The following is a 21,267-nucleotide window of genomic DNA, read 5'->3' on the forward strand; positions in this document are numbered from 1 at the left end:
ATAACATAAAGAAAAGATTCTAAAATGTGCCAGAGAAACGCCAGATTACTTTCAGAGGATCTCCAATTAGACTCACAGCTGACTTCTCATCAGAAAACCTATAGGCTAGAAGGGAATGGGGAGATATAGTACAAGTCTTAAAAGAACTGTCAACCTAGAATACTTTACACTGCAAACCTATCATTTATAAGTAAAGGTGAAATAAAGACCTTCCATAACAAAAAGAAATGGAAAGAATTTGTCACCACTCATCCAGCCTTACGAAATATTCTTAAGGATGTGTTACACACTAAACAGAGAAAGATAGCCATCATTATGAAAGAGTGAGAAAGCAGAAAATCCCCCAATAGAAGTACAAAAAATCCAAAATAAACAATAGGAATATTTATGAGAAAATGTCAGGGTCAAGTCCTTACTTATCAATAGTAACCTTGAATGTAAATGACCTCAAATTTCCAGTTAAAAGATACAGAATGATTGAATGGATTAAAAAACAAAACCAGTCTATTTGCTGCCTACAAGAAGCACATCTCACCAACACAGATAGACTCAACTGAAAGTGAAAAGATGGATTAAGATATTCCATACTAACAGAAAACAAAAAATATCTGAGTTTGCCATCCTACTACCAGACACAATAGACTTCAACACAAAAACTGTCACCCTCGTGTTCACTGTAGCACAATTCACAATAGCTAATATAAGGAATCAACTCAGATGTCCAGCACCTGCTGACTGGATAAAGATATCATGGTATATATATGTGTGTGTATATATATATATATATATATATATATATATATAGAATGTAGTACTACTCAGCTGTGAAAAAATGAAATTCTGTCTTTTGCAACAAGATGGTCACAACTGGAAGCCATTATACTTAGTGAAATTAGCCAGTCCCAAAAAAGACAGATATAATATGTTTTCTCTGATTCAAGGTAATGATAGAGTACCTGAAATACAATGTGTTTGACTGAAATAGACATTTTGAGAATCAATTTTTTATAGCCCTTGTCTCTTTCATTAAGGAACAGTGTTTTGTTTTGCTTTGTTTTCTCTTCATATTATTTGATGAGCTATTTTACTTAGAATAGTGTGGACTATACAATCTTAAGTGTGTTGAAAATAAATTATTGTAAAAATTAAGAGTGAGAATCGAAGAGTGAGAGGGTGAAAGGCTTAGAGCATGGGCTGGTGGTAAGTGCCACTATGTTCCTAAATCTGTATAAATGAAATATACAAAACGTGTATAACTTAAACTATATATGTATGTATGTATGTATAAAATGCCTTTCTCTTACAGAGGCAGATATTTCACACTGCTCTTCAAGCTAAACATCAATGATTGATAGTCAGAGGTCAGTGTTGTGATACAGAGCATTGTGCTACCACCTACAATACCAGCATCCTGTAAGGGCACCTGTTTGAGTCCCAGCTGCTCCACTTTTGATCTAGCTCCTTGCTAATGTTCCTAGGAGAGCAGTTAAAGATGTCCTAAATGCTTGAGTCACTGCCACTAATGTGGGAGACCAGGATGGAGTTCCAGGAGGAGGTCCGGATTGAGTTTTATGATCCTGGCTTTGGTGTGCCCCAACCCCTGGATGTTGTGGCCTTTTGGCAAGTAAACCAGCAAATGAAAGATCTCTCTCTTTCTCTGTTTCTCCCTCTGTCTCTATGATTCTGTCTTTCAAATAAATAAATAAATCTTTAAAAATGACAATCTTTAGAAATCTACAATTCAATTATTAGAAGTCTACAATTCAATTTTATAACATGTTGGAATGGGCCAACTTCTGCTTACAAATCACTCACAGTTACTCTGCTAGCTCAGTACAGGGCAAAGGAGGAGGAAAACCCGAGGCAAGAAGTTTAGGAATGCAAAATGATTGTCTTTCATGAAATCCAGTTAAAACTCTGAGTTGGGTTCAGAAAGGGGAAGGGAGACAGACTTGCCAGCAATCAGAGTAGAGATGTCCAAAGCATAATTGAAGAACTGCAAATTTGACTTTGAAATGCTTGATGAAAAGGCACTATAGGAAACATAATTATTAGCATACTGTTTAATGTTTTAATTGGATGCATTTTGCTGTGCTGTGCCAAAGTGATTTTTGAAGTTGATTGCATTTTTGTCTCCTTTCCTATTCTTTAAAGCTCAGCCAACCTTAGTAAAAGAGAAAAAGGCGGTAGATTACATACATAAAAGAAAGAAAGCTAATGATTTAAGAATGTGTGGTTTTCCCTCCCTTGAAACATCACTCTTAAGTTTCTAATGTGGGGGCAGCATCCATTCTTTCATAGAGGGAATAATGTTGTGTTGGGCAGCAAATCATTGCTGTCCTGGATATTTAAAGGAATTCTGTTTGTTGTATTAAATTATCCTGTCATCTGTACAATACACTACTGGCTTTGATTATAAAGCCTTTAATCATTGATAGCAGTTACTTGTTAAGTGTGGCTTTTATTGTGTTCATATAAGCTAAATTGTTCATTATTTCTTAAAAAATAGGATAGCAAGAAATCAAAGGAATAATTAAATTAATTTGTTCAGAATTTATTATTGGTATGTATGAGAATTATAAAATGTTTACTAAAATGAGAACGAATTTTACAAATATAATATTTTAGCATGCTGAGCATTTTTTTCTAAATATATGAGACAAAAACAGTCAATAAATTTGATCACTTTTCTCTTTTAGCCATGCAGATTTTTCCTTGCAAATCACTCAGAAAAAAGAATAATGTAGTCTCAAATTCATGTGAAGGTTCTTTGATCTTCATGTAAATAAATAGGCTATCTTCCTCTCATAGGACTCCTTTTTGAATATGATTTCTTTCATCAGGTAGTTTGTCTCATCTTTGTGAACATCAAGGTAGTTTGCTTTAGAACATCAAACAGATATTTCCTACACGTTTACAGGAAATGTATTAAACAATATAAATGGCAAAACTTCCTCTCAACTTCCAGAAAAACAGAAAAGGCAATATTTTCTGTTGCACACCAATTGGTAGGAGGCACATCCTTAATTGTAGTCATAATATTCCAGACAAATAGCAAGCATTTCCAGCTCCTTGAAGGGAAAAAAAGGAAGCTTGTATGCTGAGAAAGTTCAGCTAACTTTACAGAACTGGGGGAGAAAATCAAGAACACATGACTTAGAAAAAAAGACCATAGACTAGAAAGAGTCACAGGAGTTTAAAATTGTATGTTTATTACAATAAGAATGTTTATAAAAGAACACTCAATGAAATATGTCCAAGTATTAGACATAGTCTAGGTTAGCTTGAGAGGCTCAAAGAGGATTTGATCCATTTCTTATTTTTCCAAGCCAGCTCTAATTTGTCTGAGTTCTTTAACTCCCAGTTGGCTCAGCAACTTTATGATTCTTGGCACAGTGTGAAATACATTTTTTCTGGTCTTTGAAAGTTGACCGATTTCTTGCTGAATGAACCAGTCAGCCAACTGTGAAGCCAATTTTCCTAGCTTCAGTAGACAGGCAACTTTCTGGTTTTTTTTTTTTTTTAATTATTATTCAGAAATTAAAGATTTTTTTAATTGTCCCTAGTTAAGGATATGCAACAATGAAATTTTTATGTTCTGATACTTGAAATAGTCTTGTTTAAATCATCAATAATTGCATGACAATTGATACTCCTTTCATTTGCTTGCACTTATGCTTTTTCAAACTGATTCAGTACCAAAGTCATTCAGTGGGCACTTACCTACTAGAAGCAAGGCTTCCAAGGGGAAAAAGATGTTCAAGACTCTGTTCCTGATGTCTAAGCAATCACACTCTTATTGAATAGTTATATGTCAGGCTCAAAGCTCTGAGTCAAGAAAGGTACAACTTTCAACTTTCATTATAGAGGTTTATTTGTATTAGTTTTACAGATTATTTAAAGAGATAACACTTTTGTAATTTTCTGAGGTAAGACTTATTTTAAGATTTACTTTATTTTTATTTGAAATTCAAAGTTACAGAGAGAGGTCTTCCATCCACTGGTTCACTGCCCAAATGGCTGAAATAGTGTGTGCTGGGCCAGGCCAAAACCAGGAGCCAGGAGCCAGGAGCTTCTTCCAGGTTTCCCCCATCAGTGTGGGGGCCTAACCATTTGGACCATTCTCTGCTGCTTTCTTAGGTGTATTAGAAGGGAGCTGGATAGGAAGCTGAGCAGCTGGGACTGGAACAGGCACTCAAATGGGATGCTGGCTTGCAGGTGGTAGCTTAACCCACTACACCTCAAACTAAGACTTCTTAAAACAAGAGTTCATTTAGCATATGTTTGAATGATAAACAATGTCTATATGGGTGATATTGGAGATATAGGCAATAGAAACACTTCAAGTGGAAAAATAAGTATCTCTGTTGCTTATAAATATTTATGACTGAAACACGGTGTTCATGGGTATGTGTGGAGCATTTTCACATTCAACTTTCATTATTAAAAAACTAGGACAGCACAGTGGTTAAGAGCTCAACTCTAGTGTCAGAGATCTGAGCTCAAATATCAGTTCAGCATCACTAGTAGTAGCATGAATTTGGGTTACTTAAACTGGTAAATTTCAATTTCCATAGTTACAGATTAGTAGATGGTTATTACTCAAAAATAAATTAAATAATGTAGCACATTTTCTCATAACTTCTAAACATAATATGAAATCAATAACTGTTATCTAACCAAGTACCTGAATATTACCAGGGTAGAATATTCACTGATTATTTTTCTAATTTTTTAAACATGTGAACTCTAAAATGTTGTAATAATTACATGATGCTACATTATCTAGAATTTATATCTTCAGATTTTTTTCTCTATAAATGGCTTCACCGTGATCATTCACTACTGTGTACTTTTGTATTCTCTATATTTGAAAATTACAAATAGTTATATTTCCAAGCTTACTCAGATCAATATCTCAGCTTGGAAGACTCTTCTTTCCAAAAAGTTGTAAGTTTCCTTGCCCATGTAGAAAGACCATATGCAAAATAAATGTCCATACTTTTGTTAGAAGAATGACCTTTCATTCTTCCTTTTGAAACTGAAACTCAGAAAGTAAGAATACACAGATGAGAATCTGCAGAATGAGCTTATGAATTCCTTTTATATGTTTCTGAGATGCATATTTGTTATTCAGTCAATTTTACCCATGTTCTATGCATCTGTGTAATCACATATCCTTCTATATATTTTAAAACACCTGCTAAGTACAATAATCACAAAAGGATGTTATAGTTCTATATGAGATATGTAAGCAGTCATTTAACACGAAGTTTAATTACTAATTAATAAGACAATAATGGGTATTTTTAAAAAAAGAAATATAAAAATACATTGAGACATGATTAAACGAATAAAAGCAAAAATATTGCCATGATGTTTTATTATAATTCTTAAAATTGGGAATGAAGTTAAAGATATTTTATCTCATAAAAACATAATTTTGACTCTACACAACTGATGAATCAGAGAAGACCTTAATTGCTTCTTATTCTACAGACAACTTTCAATTCATTAATTTCCTTCTTCCTTTCACTTCTCTCAGATTGTTATTTTTTAAATAAACGCAGGCATGAGTACTGAAATGATCATGCAGGTGACTGGATATGAGATCATTTGCTTGATAGCAGATGACTCATTATTCTAGTGAATAATTTTATTATTTTTTATTTATTTTTTTGACAGGCAGAGTGGACAGTGAGAGAGAGAGACAGAGAGAAAGGTCTTCCTTTGCCGTCGGTTCACCCTCCAATGGCCACCGCGGCCGGCGCGCTGCCGGCGCACCACGCCGATCCAATGGCAGGAGCCAGGTACTTCTCCTGGTCTCCCATGGGGTGCAGGGCCCAAGCACTTGGGCCATCCTCCACTGCACTCCCTGGCCACAGCAGAGAGCTGGCCTGGAAGAGGGGCAACCAGGACAGAATCCGGCGCCCCGACCAGGACTAGAACCCGGTGTGCTGGCGCCCCTAGGTGGAGGATTAGCCTAGTGAGCCGCGGCGCCGGCCTAATTTTATTATTGTTAATACTACTAGTAGGAGTAGGAAAAGAAAGGCAGAGAGATGGACAAAAAGAAACAGACAGACAGTGTTCCCATTCACTTGCTCACTCATTGTAGGCCATACAATAGCAGGAGTCAAGGCTAGGAGGTAGGAATTCAGTCAAGGTCTGCCATGTGTGTATTAAGAACCCTATGACTTTAGCTGTGACCTATTCTCTCAGTATATTCATGCAGCAGGAAGCTAGGTTCAGGAGAAGAGCAAGGACTGGAAGTCAACCACTCTGTATGATACGTGGGCATCCTAACTGGCTTCTTAACTACTATGCCAAATTTCTGCTCCATTTACTCTGTGTTCATAAGAAAGATTTCTCTTAATTCTACTTTCTTTTATTGTGTCTCTGTATGTATGACTATACATTTTGTTTCTACAACTATATAATTTTCATGAGTTATTTTAGTTACAAAAAGAGAGGGAGATGCAGACAGAGAAAAAGACATCTTCTATGTGCTGGATCATTCTTCAAATGGCCACAACAGCTGGGGCTAGGGCAAGCTGAAGCCATGACCCTGGAACTCCATCCAGGTCTCCCTGGTGGGTTCAGGGTTCAAACCATTTGGGCAATCTCCCACTTCTTTCCCAGGCCCATTAGCAGGGAGCTGGATGGGAAACAGAGAAGTCAGGAATCAGACCAATGCTCCAATATGAGATACAGCACTGTAAGCAGCAGCTTAATCCTCTGCATCATGGCAGTGGCCCTGTACTATCTATGTAATAATTGTTCTTTATTTCTTTTTTTAACTTAATATTTCTTAATATCAAATTATAGAACATTATTCATGGGAAAATTGATTAGATCAAGTAGTACATATGATGTGCTCCTAGTGGGTGCTAGCTTGAGCTAATTTCTTAGAACTTTGGATTTCTACAACTTTAGCTGATTAATGTTACTTTTGGCTGAAGCTCTGATTTTTAATATATAGTGTGAGGCAGAGTCAGATAATTTCAAATCAAATGGAAAGAACCTCTTTGTTCAAGCTTCTTAGAATGGAACTGAGGGCATAGACAGCTCTTGGAATTAAAATTCTTCATTATTATAAATATTTCAATCACTTTAATATGTTTTTCTCTGAAATATTGTGCCAAGTGTACCTACTACCTATCTCTAGCTAGATAATATCCCTTTCATTTCTTCCAATTGCCTAGAAACACATCTAAGATACATACTTTATTTTGAAAGTAAATATTTGGGTATTGGAGGATTACATTTGATTGATCATATAAATGAAACTTCTTTCACAGTTTCTATTATGGAGATCATTCTTTACTGTCCTCTTGATGCTACACAGTGGATCCAGCTTTGGCAGTTGAGTTAGAATCTTTATAACTGAAAATGGCTTTATGACAATTTCTTCAACTCAGTGTATCTCTGATTTTATTTCCAGTATTTCTTTGTTCACTAACATGTGAGAATAATCCTCTTCTCCAATGTGATACCTTCACCATGAACTTTGTCTCCAGTCATGCATTCCTCCTTCAGACCATCTAATTCCTATCATTAAAATTTTATCTTTTGTCCAGAATTTTCTCATCATCATCCATCAGTTCTTATCAAACATAGACAACTGAATTAGTCTGTTTACTGTAACTAGTTTGTTTCTGTTGTTGCTAGATTTTTTATTCTCTAAAGCATTATGCACTGACTGATGTTGCAAAAACCAACTTTAGCTACATGGTATATTTTATGGTAATTTCTGTTTTCTTCATAATGCACAGCTTGAAAGTTAGTTGGAACTCATATTGTACGTCATTAAATAACTCACTCAGATCTCCACGGTAAACAGCTATTTTTGCATCATTTCCTCCACACTAAGGCAGACGACAGGAATCATTATTTTAAGAACATGCCTTTGATTACTCCCTGATGTGCTGTAGTTGATTACCATGACAGGAGACCTATGCTGGTAATGTTCACTGTTCCCTTCTTTTTATCTCAATTATATTTGAACAATGAGGAAGGAACAATATTTGCATAAGCAGTTTTGACCATGGCAAAGAGTCGAAGGTGATATAGTATCATTATGATTACGGTGAATAGTAATAAATGCCATAAAAAAATCTCCGTTGCTAATAATACACTTTTCTGCAATAGCCTTTTTCTAATGCACTTAAAACTATTTATAAGCATCAATTGAGTCAACTTCACAGCATCTCATGAAGAAAATTTTCCATTAAGGAACACTACTTCACCACTGAGTCCTAACCTTTACAATCTTGTTCTCTGCCCACACACACTAGTAATGTTGCTTCTTTTATTCTTTCAGTCTAACTGTACTGACTGAGACCTTCTATTGTTGGATCATGCCATTTCTTCACATCCTGGCTTTATATTGTTCTGAGACTTTAGGTGAATATTTAAACCAGTTGTTATTTGGTATTTCAACCTTCTCAGCCTTGTCACAACATCACAGTTACAAAGATACAATAATAGTGAATGATTCTATTCATTTCTAGGCATGAGAGTATTCTAATTAACTAAAACTAGAAAACTAGTTACCTGAAACTTACAGTATAAGACAATCGTTTATTACGCTCACGGACTCTTGAGTGTTAAAAATTTTGCTAGAGCACAGCTGGGTGATGTGACTGATTCACAGGGGCCCGGAACTCATTTGGCTCATTTGGAAAATTGCATGTTGGTGGCTGAAATCATTGGAGGGTTTACCCACTCATATGTTCAGTAGGAGAAGAAAGAAAGGAAAATATATTTACTTGTTACTATGTGCTAAGATATGTACTAGGAAACTCATGTTAATTTTCGTGTTTGATCCTTAAGATAAATTATTCAACCTCTTGCTACTGATAAGTCTCAAAGAATCACCTTATTTTCTCAGTCACTTCTACAAGATAGCAGATGTTGCCTCTGTTCTTTCTTGTCCAATTGTTTTTCCATTCATCAGTGGCACCTCACTTCATGAACTACACATCCTTCTATGTCTTTCAGTGTTTTTCAATATATTTTCCATATTTTTCTCTCTCCACCATCTTCAGTCCATTTTCTCTAATGTTCCTACTTGAGAAGTTGTAAAAGCCTCCATTATAGCACTTTTTTGTTTCCACTACTTTTGTACAAATTTATTCCACCAGACTGTGGACAAATTGAAACCAGAGATGGTACCACTTATCATAGAGCCTGGCGAGTGGTTATTGCTCAATAATGTCTATTGAATGGGTTTCTAAAAATCAGAATGAATGCAATATTTCTTATTCTTTTTAACATGTACCATTTAAAGAATCTTATCCTTTCTAGCAAGTACACAATGCATACAGTTACAAAACAAATATAATATATGTTATAAATATATTTTACAGGAACTGCAACCATGATATACTGATGCCTTTTGGATTTGATACGCTTTAATCACAACTCTATATCAATGTTTTTGATAGTGTCAGCATCTAAACAGAAAGCTTTGAACTTAAATTTGTTTAAATAATTGGGAACAATTTATAAATATTGTTGTTATTTGGGACATGTCTGTTGGAAAAATATTTTATTTATTTCAACTCACATTTACGCTAACAGAGAGACCCTCAGTGAGAAAACTCATTTCCATCGTTAATATCATATGTATATATGCTTTGATTGTTTTAGATATGTAATATTATATATTTTGTTAATCAATGTATTTTTATTACATTCAGCTAAAATGTATCAATGCTATATTACAAACAAGAAAATAAATGCATTCTACTTTGGGCACTGAAAGTAAACAAATACGTATCCAAGTCATTTAAAGTTGATAGGAACCTAATAGTATGACAGTATAGAGTGGAAGCTCAGACTAATCTAATTTATCTTAAAAGCAACTTCTCAAGTTATATGAAATATGTAGTAGCTTCCAAAAAAAAATAGCCCATTGAATTTATTTTTCCTGATGCTATCCAATAGTCATAGCACAACTTTCATGTTCTTAAATTCTCAATATTATCAAGTGTGTGGCAAGGGAAACTCAAAGGAACATAATCAGACATTCTCTCACAGCTATACAATGTTCTTACGTCACAAGGCACGATCAAGATCAAAGCCCCATACACTGATGTGGGCATATGTTTCACAAATTTAGAAAGAGAAGTCACTAACAGAATAGTTCTGGACCTGCTATTTCCTGATTCCCATTGACCCTTCTCTGGTTTGTCTGGACAGGTCTCAGAAGGTTGTTAATTAAATCCTTTGCTAAAACACCATGAAAAATAAAAATAAAAAACAGAGAAGTTGTGAAAGTAATTATTCAGGATGGATTTTCAGGACTAAATTCTGGAATCCATACAAATGGAAAGGAAAATAATATAAGGTAAAGTAGGGTCAGCTCCCAGATATACCTATAGTTCTAGCCAGAATTAAAGGTGGGAAGTGTAAAAGATGGATTTTTTTTTTACAAGAAAAACACACTCATCAGGCAGTAAGGAGCCTGACTATGTTGCAAAGCTGTGCAGCCCATTGTTCCATGGGCCAAAAGGAAATTGTGAAATGTCATGACTATTTTAGAGGAATGATAAACAAATAATTTCTTATAGGTTTTCATCTTGTGAATATGTACATAGCTTGAAATATAATAGTATTGTGACATATTTGAGTACAATTACTGAGCATGGTTTAAATTGCAGAGTAGGAATAAAAGAAAGAAGGAAAATGTTTCCTTTTGGATAAGATATTGTGCCATTCTCTGTATGCATTTTTATTTTCTTCACTATTAGAAAAATATAAAGGAACTCAATACAATCCTTCAGTCATTTACCAGACAATAACTACAAGCATGGCATAAGAAGCAGTTTTTGCTTCAAATAACTGGGAATGATATATACTGAATGTAAATAGACAATGTTAAGACACATGATAAATTTTTAAAGTCAATTCATTGTATAAATAACTACAGAATTAATATATGATCATGTTATATTTAACTGTTGTCAATTCCAATTCTTATAAAGCCTTTAGCTTTCCTTTGCACCTGATAGAAATTGGAATTCCTATAAATATGTACATCAATGGTTTTATGTGTTTCCCTCTTCCTGTGACTTCTCTTTCCCTACTCCTTCCTGAAATCTGTTAATTCTGAATGCCTATTCCTCTGACAACACATAAGAGAATGCACTACTGCTTGCTTCACTGTGATATAAATTTGCATCCTCCATCTTCTGACTATATTCTGATAACTTCAAGACATCTGATAAGGACTCTGGTGTTAGCTCCACATATTATTTGTGTGTATGGTATGTGTACATGTGTATTCTTGTAAAAATTCATCTTTAACAATGGCAGCCATGGAAACTCTTTAGTTCTTCAGTATTGATTCAGTTCCCAAGCCTTATGCCTTTGCTCCCTTATCTCTGAACTCCCATATCTTCATACCTTTATGGTAATTGCTGTTTGGTAACCAACAGACCAACCTGTTTGGTCAGCTGCACATAGACTTGTTATGTAACAACTTAGCTCCATGACACTTTTGTCTATAACTTCATATAAAAAGTTGGGAGGGAGTGGCTGGGTCATTTACAATCAGCCAACAGAAGCTAGCAGCTGTGTTCTTGTGTATATGTTTGCCCATCACTGCTAATAAAGAGGTATGAACTTCCACAATGCTCCTAAGTTGTTCTTTGTCCTGTCTGAAACTAGACCTAAGTTCGTAGGAGTCAAACTCCTGAATCACAGCGTGTTTCTTTTTAAAACAGCATATGAGCTGACATATGAGCATAAAACAGCATATGATCTGGCATGGTGGCACAGTGGATTAAGCTGCCACCTACAACACTGGCATCTCACAAGAGGGCTGATTCGAGTTCCTAGCTGTTCCACTTCCTATCCAGCTCCACACTAAGGTGCCTGGGAAAGCAACAGAAGATGACCCAAACGCTTGGACCCAAGCCACCGACATGGAAGACTCAGATGGAGTTTCAGGCTCCTAGATTTGACCTGCCCCAACCCTGGTCATTGTAGCCATTTGGAGAATGAACTTGTAGATGAAAGATTTTCTCTCTCTGCCCTACCCCCATTTTCTCTCTCTCCTTCTCTCTGTCTCTCCATTTCTCTCTATAAACTCTGCCTTTCAAATAAGTGTGTAAATATTTAAAAGATAAAAACACCATTGTCACAAGAACAATAACTCACTATTAACAAAAGCACTTTTTCCAAAGTTGTCATTCTAAGTCCTGTAACTCTAGGAAGAATCAATTCATAAACTCTTGTATCACAGATCTTCTTATAAGTGCATGTAGTTTTGTGTATTTTGAAAAATTATCCTAGAAACAGTCCATTGACTTCATCACACAGACAAAGATCTTGTGGCTAGAAAAGAAAATAACAAAAAAAAAAAAAAACTTTGAGATTCCAATAAGAACTCTTTAGACTCTTTTCCTTCTAGTATCTATGTAATAGGCTCCTTCTCAAAGGAAAGAGACTATATATATATATATATGTATAGTGAATTACTGGCTTTAGGCTTTCGATGTTGCTTGGATTACTGATCCATATAGTAGTATAATGAGAAGAATATTGGAATCAGGGAACATAAGTTTTCCGGTTCTCACCCTGCCACTAAAAATAATTAACTCCAATTTGCAAAATCATTACTGTGAGATAGGCAATTTCCACATATTATAAGATAATATATCAAAATATACCTTTGTAATATTGCCACTTCTATTATTTCTATTATTGAAGATCTTCAGTTGTAGTTTGGAAACAGCTCTGTCTCCACTCACCAGCCTTATCCCAGATGCTGAGCATGGATCTCCTTATATTTTATGAAGAAAAGAATTGCCTTATCCATAACTTAGAGTTTGCAAATACTCAAGATTTTCTTTTTATGATGTGACAATAAGTCTTGAAGTGTGTAGTCTCAGTATGTACTTTAAAATGTTGCTCAAAAAAGCTGCCAAACACTAGGGTTCTTTTCAGATTCCTGTTATGCCATCCTTGATATTTGTCACCCTCATAATCAGACAATGAATGTTCTAAATGGAGATATTATCATAGTGCCCAAGAAGGAAAAAGGGCAGCAAGACAAAATAGTCAATCCTGAGCTGATTTTTTTAATTCAGAAAATAATAGCTTATTTGGAAGCCCCACTGATTTTATTGCTTATATCTTGTAGACCATATTTGGGCCATAAAGCCAGCACCAACCACACAGGAATCTAGATAAGGTGAAATAAGCTTTTAATGGTAAAATTTGCCCTCCCAATTCCACTTGTGTTCCATTATTGGAAAGACACAAAGAATTAATATTTTATTGACAATTAATACTGTCCTGTATTGTGGAAATAAAAGCCAATGCAATAAAATTTCTGAAGTTTATCAAAAGCAGAGTATGAGTCAGAAAAAATTATTGTGGGTTCCTGTAATCTTTCTGTGTGTGTGCACACATGTGTGTGTGTGTGACAGAGAGTGATAGAGAGAGAGAGAGAAAAGGAGAGAGAGAGAGAGAGAGCGAGAGAGAGAAAGCTCCTAGAACAGAAAGTTTTCATGAGGTTCATGAGGTGAGGAACGGGAAAGAGGAGCATGACATGATTAGGAGAAACTGAACATCAACTGAAGAATCACATTTTTCACAAACACAAACAGTCGCTTATAAATCAGTTGCAAACCAAGTCCCCAACAAACTGTTCTTCTCTCTACTATTCATTGAGAGGCAAAGTAATAGAAAAGCCCATCATGGCTAGAACTAACTGAGCACCTAAAAGGAAACCTGTTGAAGTGAAATGGACACTATGAGAAATAATGACTTGATCAGCCCTTGTCCTGACTGTGAAGGAACAACTTAATAATTTATCCTTTTAGTATTTTTTTGTTCTACTTAATACCATTGGTTGAACTCTATAATTAACACACAATTATTCTTAGGCATTTAAATTTAACTGAAAAGTGATCCCTGTTAAATGTAAGAGTGGAAATAAGAGAGGGAGGAGAGGTACAGTTTGGCACATACTCACTGGGAATTACCCCTAATGGTAGAGTTAGAAACGTGTCAGGGGATTCCAATTCAATCTCAACAAGGTGGCAGGTACCAATGCCATCTCACTAGTCAAAGAGATCAGTTTCAGTTCATAATTGATCATAATGATAGGATTAAGTGTCAAAGGGATCACATACACAAGATCAGTGTCTGCTAATACTAACTGATAGAATTAAAAAGGAGAGAACAATCCAACATGGGAAGCGAGATACACAGCAGACTCATAGAATGGCAGATGTCCTAAATAGTACTCTGGCCTCAGAATCAGCCCTTACGGCGTTTGAATCTGGCTAAAATGCGCATGAGAGTATTTCAGGCATGGAAAGCCAAGACACTCTGGCAAAAAAAAAAAAAAAAAAAAATGACCTAAATGGAAGATCTCTGTGAGTGAGATCCCAGCGGAAAGAACGGGTCATCAAAGAAGGAGGTACCTTTCTCCGAAGGGAGGAGAGAACTTCCACTTTGACTATGGCCTTGTCTAAATAATATCAGAGTTGGAGAACTCAAGAGGCTTCCATAGCCTTGGCAGCTCATGACAAGAGCCTCAGGTGATTACTGACGCCATAAATAAGAGTGTCAATTTTTAACAACAGGAGTCACTGTGCACTTACTCCCCATGTAGGATTTCTGTCCTTAATGTATTGTACTATGTGAATTCATGGTATTACTAGTACTCAAACAGTACTTTACACTTTGTATTCCTGTGTGGGTGCAATCTGTTGAAATCTTTACTTAGTATATATTAAATTGATCTTCTGTATATAAAGATAATTGCAAATGAATCTTGATGAAGAATGGGATGGGAGAGGGAGTGAGAGATGGGATAGTTGCAAGTAGGAGGGAGGTCCTGGGGGGAAAAAGTCGCTATAATCTAAAAGTTGTACTTTGGAACATTTGTTAAACATTTAATTCCCAGTTTAAAGATGTTTGGAGGTGAGTCCTAATGAGAGAAGTGTCTAGGCCATGAGAATTCCATGACCATGAATGTATTAATGCTGATTAGAAGAGGACTTAAAATTTCACGTTTGATCTCTTGTTCTTGTTCTCTCTCTCTCTCTCTTGCGTTTCTGTTTTCTGCCATAGTATAATGCAGCAAGAAGACTCTTGATCTTGGAATTTTCAGCATTTAGGACCATGAGCCAATAAATTTCAGTTAATTATACTCATAAGTTAACATGTTGCTGGGGGATTATCTAAGAAAAGGGCCATTTATTTGGGCTCAGAAATTTTTTTCAGATCCTCATCAAAACTACTCCATTGTTTAGAATAGTGAAGACATGTGAAGTCACCAACATATGATCAACAAAGGATTCGTTTAAAACTGAGACTCTGTGGCCGGTGCTATGGTGTAGCAGGTAAAGCTACTGCCTGCAGTGCCGGCATCCCACATGGTTGCCAGTTCAAGTCACAGCTGCTCCACTTCCGATCCAGCTCTCTGCTATGGCCTGGGAAAGTAGTAGAAGATGGCCCAAGTTCTTGGGCCCCTGCACCCATGTGGAAGACCTGGAAGAAGCTCCTGGCTCCTGGCTTCAATCTGCACAGCTCCAACCGTTGTGGGCAACTGGGGAATGAACCAGCTGATGGAGGATCTCTCTCTCTCTCTCTCTCTCTCTCTTTCTCTGCTTCTCTGCGTAACTCTGACTTTCAAATAAATAAATCTTTTAAAAAAAAAGCAGTGTAAGACTCTCCTTCCCTAAGCCTGTCTCAGTAATAAATTAGGAATTGCCCTTTATCTAGCCTTTTTCTCATTTACTCCTCACAACCTATGAGAATGACGTTATTTTAGGGGTCATTACACAAATAAGTAAAGTAAGGCCTGGGAGTTATGAAAGTAACCTTGCCTAATCAGTTAGAAAATAGGAGTGAAAGTCTGCAACAATTACATTATCCATGCCCCTAAACGTCATGCTACATTAGCTTACATGGCTTCAATTTGTCATTCAGTAAACTCTATGGTTGAAACAGTTGATTTTGGGGCCGGCCCCGTGGCTCACTTGGTTAATCCTTCGCCTGTAGCACCAGCATCCCATATGGGTGCTCGGTTCTAGTCCTGGTTGCTCTTCTTCCAATCCAGCTCTCTGCTGTGGCCCAGGAGGGCAGTGGAGGATGGCCCAGTTGCTTGGGCCCCTGCACCCCCATGGGAGACCAGGAGGAAGCACCTGGCTCCTGGCTTTGGATCAGCACAGTGCCACCCATAGCAGCCATTTGGGGAGTGAACCAACGGAAGGAAGACCTTTCCTTCTCTCTCTCTCTCTCTCTCTCTCTCTCACTGTCTATAACTCTACCTATCAAATAAGTAAATAAAAAATAAAAAAAGAAACAGGTGATTCTGAAATTTTTTCTGGTTCGGTAAAAACTTTTATGCTCTTAGGTGAAATACGAGACAAGAGACCAAAATCACAAAGGTACAATGCCACCAACCACCAAATAGATCTTATCATCAGTGCCTTTCAACATACAAGAAGGGAGATTGCAAAGTTAAGCTTCCAAAATGAGTTGAGAAGTCACTCCAAAATATTAACAACTCTGTCATAAGAAAATTGTATAATAGAAATGAATAACATTTCATGTAGCATTCGTGGCCTATATAACATTCTGTGTTTTAAAAAAGATTTATTTATTTATATGAAAGTCAGAGTTACATAGAAAGAAAGAGTTATGTAGAGAGAGGGAGATATATATATATATATAGAGAGAGAGAGAGAGAGAGAGAGAGAGCTTCCATCCACTGGTTCACTCGCAAAATGGCCTCAACTGCCAGGGCTGGGCCAGGCCAGAGCCAGGAGCCAGGAGCCAGGAGCTACTCCCGGGATCCCACATGGATGAAGGGGCCCAGGGCTTGGACCATCTTCTGCTGCTTTCTCAGGCACATCAGCAGGGAGTTGGATTGGAAGTAGAGCAGTCAGGACTTAAATCGGTGCCCATATGGAATGCCGGCACTGCAGACAACAACTTAAACCATTTTGCCACATTGCCAGTCCCAACATTCTATTCAATAGTTCATATAGTTGAGCTCTTTTGCAAATGATGTCAAATGTCTATTCCACGTGAACACAGTAAGAGACTCAATTTAACTGCAATGTTCTACATGTAGTCAAGGTACTCAGTCAAGGACAATTTACATCTCCTTGGCACTGGCATGGACATTTCTCCAATCCTCATTTTAAAGTACATCATATATATAAGAATGTAGATGTTTTCATTTGATTCTCATTTCTGATTTTTTTCATATACCTTTGCAAACCTTAGTAAATATCTGATTATTCTCAATACTTGAAAAGATACCTTAAGGTGACAGCACCCTAACCGTATATTTTCTTATGAAAGAAGTAAAAATCAGAAGACTTAGTTGCCATTAATTTTTTTAAACTCAGTGATAGAGTAAATTGCAAGTATTCTAGTTATTCACTATAACACAAAAGGAAAGCCAAAGAGAATATTTTGTCCTTGACTTCATTGTTAAGTAAACAAACTAATAGGCATTAAGGCTGATCTATTCAGGAAACACTGTTTGCACCAGAGAAGCTAAGATTGCAAACTGAGTTTCTAGAGGTTAATTTTGGTCCTCTCTTTCTCTTCCTTTTTCTCTTCCTCCTTCTCCTCCTCAAGCTCCTCTTCCTCCTTCTTTTTCTTCCCTTTCATTCTTTACAGAGGCCATAAAAATCAAAAAGATTGTTTAGAATAGAGAATCTGAGTGTAATTGAAATAAATGATCTCAGTAACACAAGGTAAAACTTGTTTATTTTGTGTATATCAATCAGTTTAAGTTCAGTGCTGGATTTCTTCTTGAAAATATTCATTTGACACTCTTTCTTATAAAAAATGTGTTGTTAAAAGCAAGGTTTTTCTTGTGATCTATTTTTCAAGAAAAGACAATCTAGTAAAAAAGAGGACACTCAACAAAATTCAGTAACAAGACTTCTCAATGCTCTCTTCCTAGAATTCATTGACACTTTGTTAGAGTCGTGAACAGTCTGTAGACTAAATTAATCCATCAAGAAATATGGATCCAGTTAACTTTACTAGCAAATTCTGTGGCTGAATATAAAGTTATTGAAAATGTTAATCAAGGAGAGTGTGATGAAGGAGTAAAGTATTACAATATTTGTTCTGACATCCAAAGTGAAAGTGAAACTCTGTAAGATACTTAGCTTATAGAAGGCTTAAAATAATGTTGAAATAAATGAATACATAATGAATATATTACCTCACTTAAGCCTCACAACTATGAGATGCAGTAGATTCTATCATAGTCCTTTTATGCTGATGAGTTTGAGACTCACAGGTCAAATAGCCTAAGCAATAGATTCTAGATTTGAAGTGAGGTATTGTGACCCTGAAGTGTATTCCCTCACCATTATAGTTTCTTGATTGCACACTAGACTTGAAACAACTTTTTCTAAATTATATTTTAATTTACATTGAACCTTAATAGTGTTTGGGGGGTGCTTATTGAAAGAAAAGACAAAAAGTCATAATCTTATTGAGCAAAAGATCATTTTAACATGGTGCACTTTACACTCAGGAGGATGGATGATTTCCACCCAGTCATGCTCTTCTAACCATACATGTTGTTTAGTTTATGTCCTGTGACAACGATAAAATTATTAGGGTAGGTGTTCAAACTATGCTACTTTAAAAACTACTGTGACAGTGCACTACATTTTAGAGTTAGAGATGTGACCAGATTCTTGCAAGGTATGTGACATGATGAATATAGGTTACGACAACTTAGTCTTAACATATCATAGGTTTATTCAAAACTAATGCAAACAGACTGTGGCAGGAGTGGGGAGGGCTGAGAGTAAGAGAGGGGAAAACTTAGGTATATCCATTGATCCATTGCTATTATTTTTTTCATAGACTTCAGAATGATATTTAGACTCAAATGTCAATGGAATATGATATGAAATTAAATAAATCCAATTTTGTGACTAGCCATTGTGATTATACTGATAATTTGTTTATGTCATTGGAAAATATGCCTGACAATTTTAGTGATAAATGTGCTTCTATAAACTTTAGTGAATCATTTACAAAATCTGGTGTTTCATTTTGTATAATATAGAATGCTATTTGTTTGTTGGATATAAAACAGCTATCTTAGTCTGTTCAGGCTGCTGTAAAAATACATACTCTGAGTCACTGTCATCAAAAGAAATTTCTCACAGTGGTGGACACTGGATGTCCTAGATCAGACAGGCAGCTGAATCACCATGTAGTGAGGGCTGTCTTATGGTAAACAAAAAGCTGTCTTTTTCTGAAGTCTCACATGGTGGCAGGGGCAGTGAAACCTCTGAGAACCCTTATATAAGAGCAAGAGTCCCGGCCGGCGCTGCGGCTCACTAGGCTAATCCTCCACCTAGCGGCACCGGCACACCGGTTCCAGTCCCAGTCGGGGCGCCGGATTCTGTCCCGGTTGCCCCTCTTCCAGGCCAGGTCTCTGCTGTGGCCTGGGAAGGCAGTGGAGGATGGCCCAAGTGCTTGGGCCCTGCACCCCATGGGAGACCAGGAGAAGCACCTGGCTCCTGGCTTCGGATCAGCGCGGTGCGCCAGCCACAGCGCACCAGCCATGGCGGCCATTGGAGGGTGAACCAACGGCAAAAGGAAGACATTTCTCTCTGTCTCTCTTTCTCACTATCCACTCTGCCTGTCAAAAAAAAAAAAAAAAAAAAAAAAAAAAAGAGCAAGCGTCCCATTCATGAAGCCTCTGTCCTCAAGACCTAATCACCTCCCAAAGTCCACACCGCCTATATCATCTTGGGGTAAGGATCTGACAAATGAATTTTGGAGGAGGACATAATTTGACAAATGGATTTTGCAGGAGGACATAAACATTCAATGTAGAGCACTGCTAATTTAGAAGAGAAGTGAAGGAATTACTCAGATATTAAAAACAACCCTTTATTAATGAATATTATATAATTTAAAGTTTACATAAATATAAGAATTAACGGCAGTACACATACACATTATAAAAAATAGTTACTGTACAGATATGTATTGTCAATTTAAAATCTAGATTTTTTTACAGTCTATGGAGAACAAGGTTCCTCCACTTGAATCTCAGCCTCAATATATTTCTTCACAGAAGCCTTCTCAAACATTCTGACACTGTCAAATGAGGTAAAGCCCCTACATTAGACTTCTATCAAATTCTTTTTACCTGGCATTCAAGAAAGAACATGAAAGCAGAGAAATCTGTGGTCAGCATTGTGATACGGCTGTTGACCTACTGCTTACAATCTGGTTCCAGTCCTGGCTGCTCTACTTCCAATCCAGCTCCTTGCTTCCATGCTTGGGAAGGAAGCAGAAGATGGTTCTAGTGCTTGGGTCCCTGCACTCACGTGGCAGACCTGATGAAACTCCTGGATCCTGGATCCTGGCTTCCGCCTGGCCCAGCTATGGCTGTTGCAACCATCTGGGTGTTGCAGCCTTCTGGGGAATGAACCAGAGGATGAAAGATTCTCTCTCTCTCTCTCTCTCTCTCTCTCTCTCCTCTCTCCTCTCTCCTCTCTCTTCTCTCCTCTCTCCTCTCTCCTCTCTCCTCTCTCCCTCTAGCTCTGTAACTCTTCCTTCAAATAAATAAATAGCTCCCTTCAAAATAAAAAAAAAGATAAGTAGCTTTTTGGTCTGGGCTGCAGAAGAGAGTGGAGGAAAGGAACATCATTTAGAAAGTACAGCAGCAAGATACACACACTGTGCCTCTGCCATGGTTCCAAGGCCTACCACCTTCAGAAGTCAACCTGTGGTAAGTGTGGCTACCCTGCCAAGCGCAACAGAAAGTATAATTGGAATGCCAAGGCTAAAAGATGAAACACACTGGAATTGGTCGGGTAAAGTACCTAAAAACTATACACTACAGATTCAGGCACAGATTCTGTGAAGAATCAACACCTAAACCCAAGAGAGCAGCTGGTACGGTATCTAGCTCATCTTGAGAAAATCAATTAGCTGTGCAATAAAGATTATGGTTTAAATAAATAAATGAAGAACTTTGCTGCCTGGCCTGTAGTAAAGATTTGGAGGCTGACTGCTTAATCAAAGTGTGTCTCATTATTATGGGGAAGCAGAAATGGGCACCCTCCATTCACTCTGAGGATTTTACAAACTTGGTGAAAAGGAATTTTGTTAAAATAGAAGTAAGAAAGTATCTAAATGAAATAAATGCAGATCATTTCATAAAGAGTAATAAAACTTCAATATGTCAAAAAATTGCTCAGTGGCTTAAATATTATCCTGTTATTAAAGAATAGT

At 36.8% G+C, this 21,267-nt stretch overlaps 1 protein-coding gene across 1 annotated transcript; it reads left to right on the forward strand.

Moving 5' to 3' along the window:
* Positions 1-8,044: 8,044 nt before the first annotated feature.
* Positions 8,045-20,951, forward strand: LOC108177173 (large ribosomal subunit protein eL37-like). The gene is given in 3 exon segments (XM_089304908.1): positions 8,045-8,061; positions 20,655-20,827; positions 20,830-20,951. Coding segments are annotated over 3 exon segments (312 nt in total).
* The last annotated feature ends 316 nt before the right edge of the window (positions 20,952-21,267 follow it).

This window comes from Oryctolagus cuniculus, chromosome 10, assembly GCF_051225735.1.
Source record: "Oryctolagus cuniculus isolate XC-2025 breed Fujian yellow rabbit chromosome 10, ASM5122573v1, whole genome shotgun sequence".
Classification (NCBI taxonomy): domain Eukaryota; kingdom Metazoa; phylum Chordata; class Mammalia; order Lagomorpha; family Leporidae; genus Oryctolagus; species Oryctolagus cuniculus.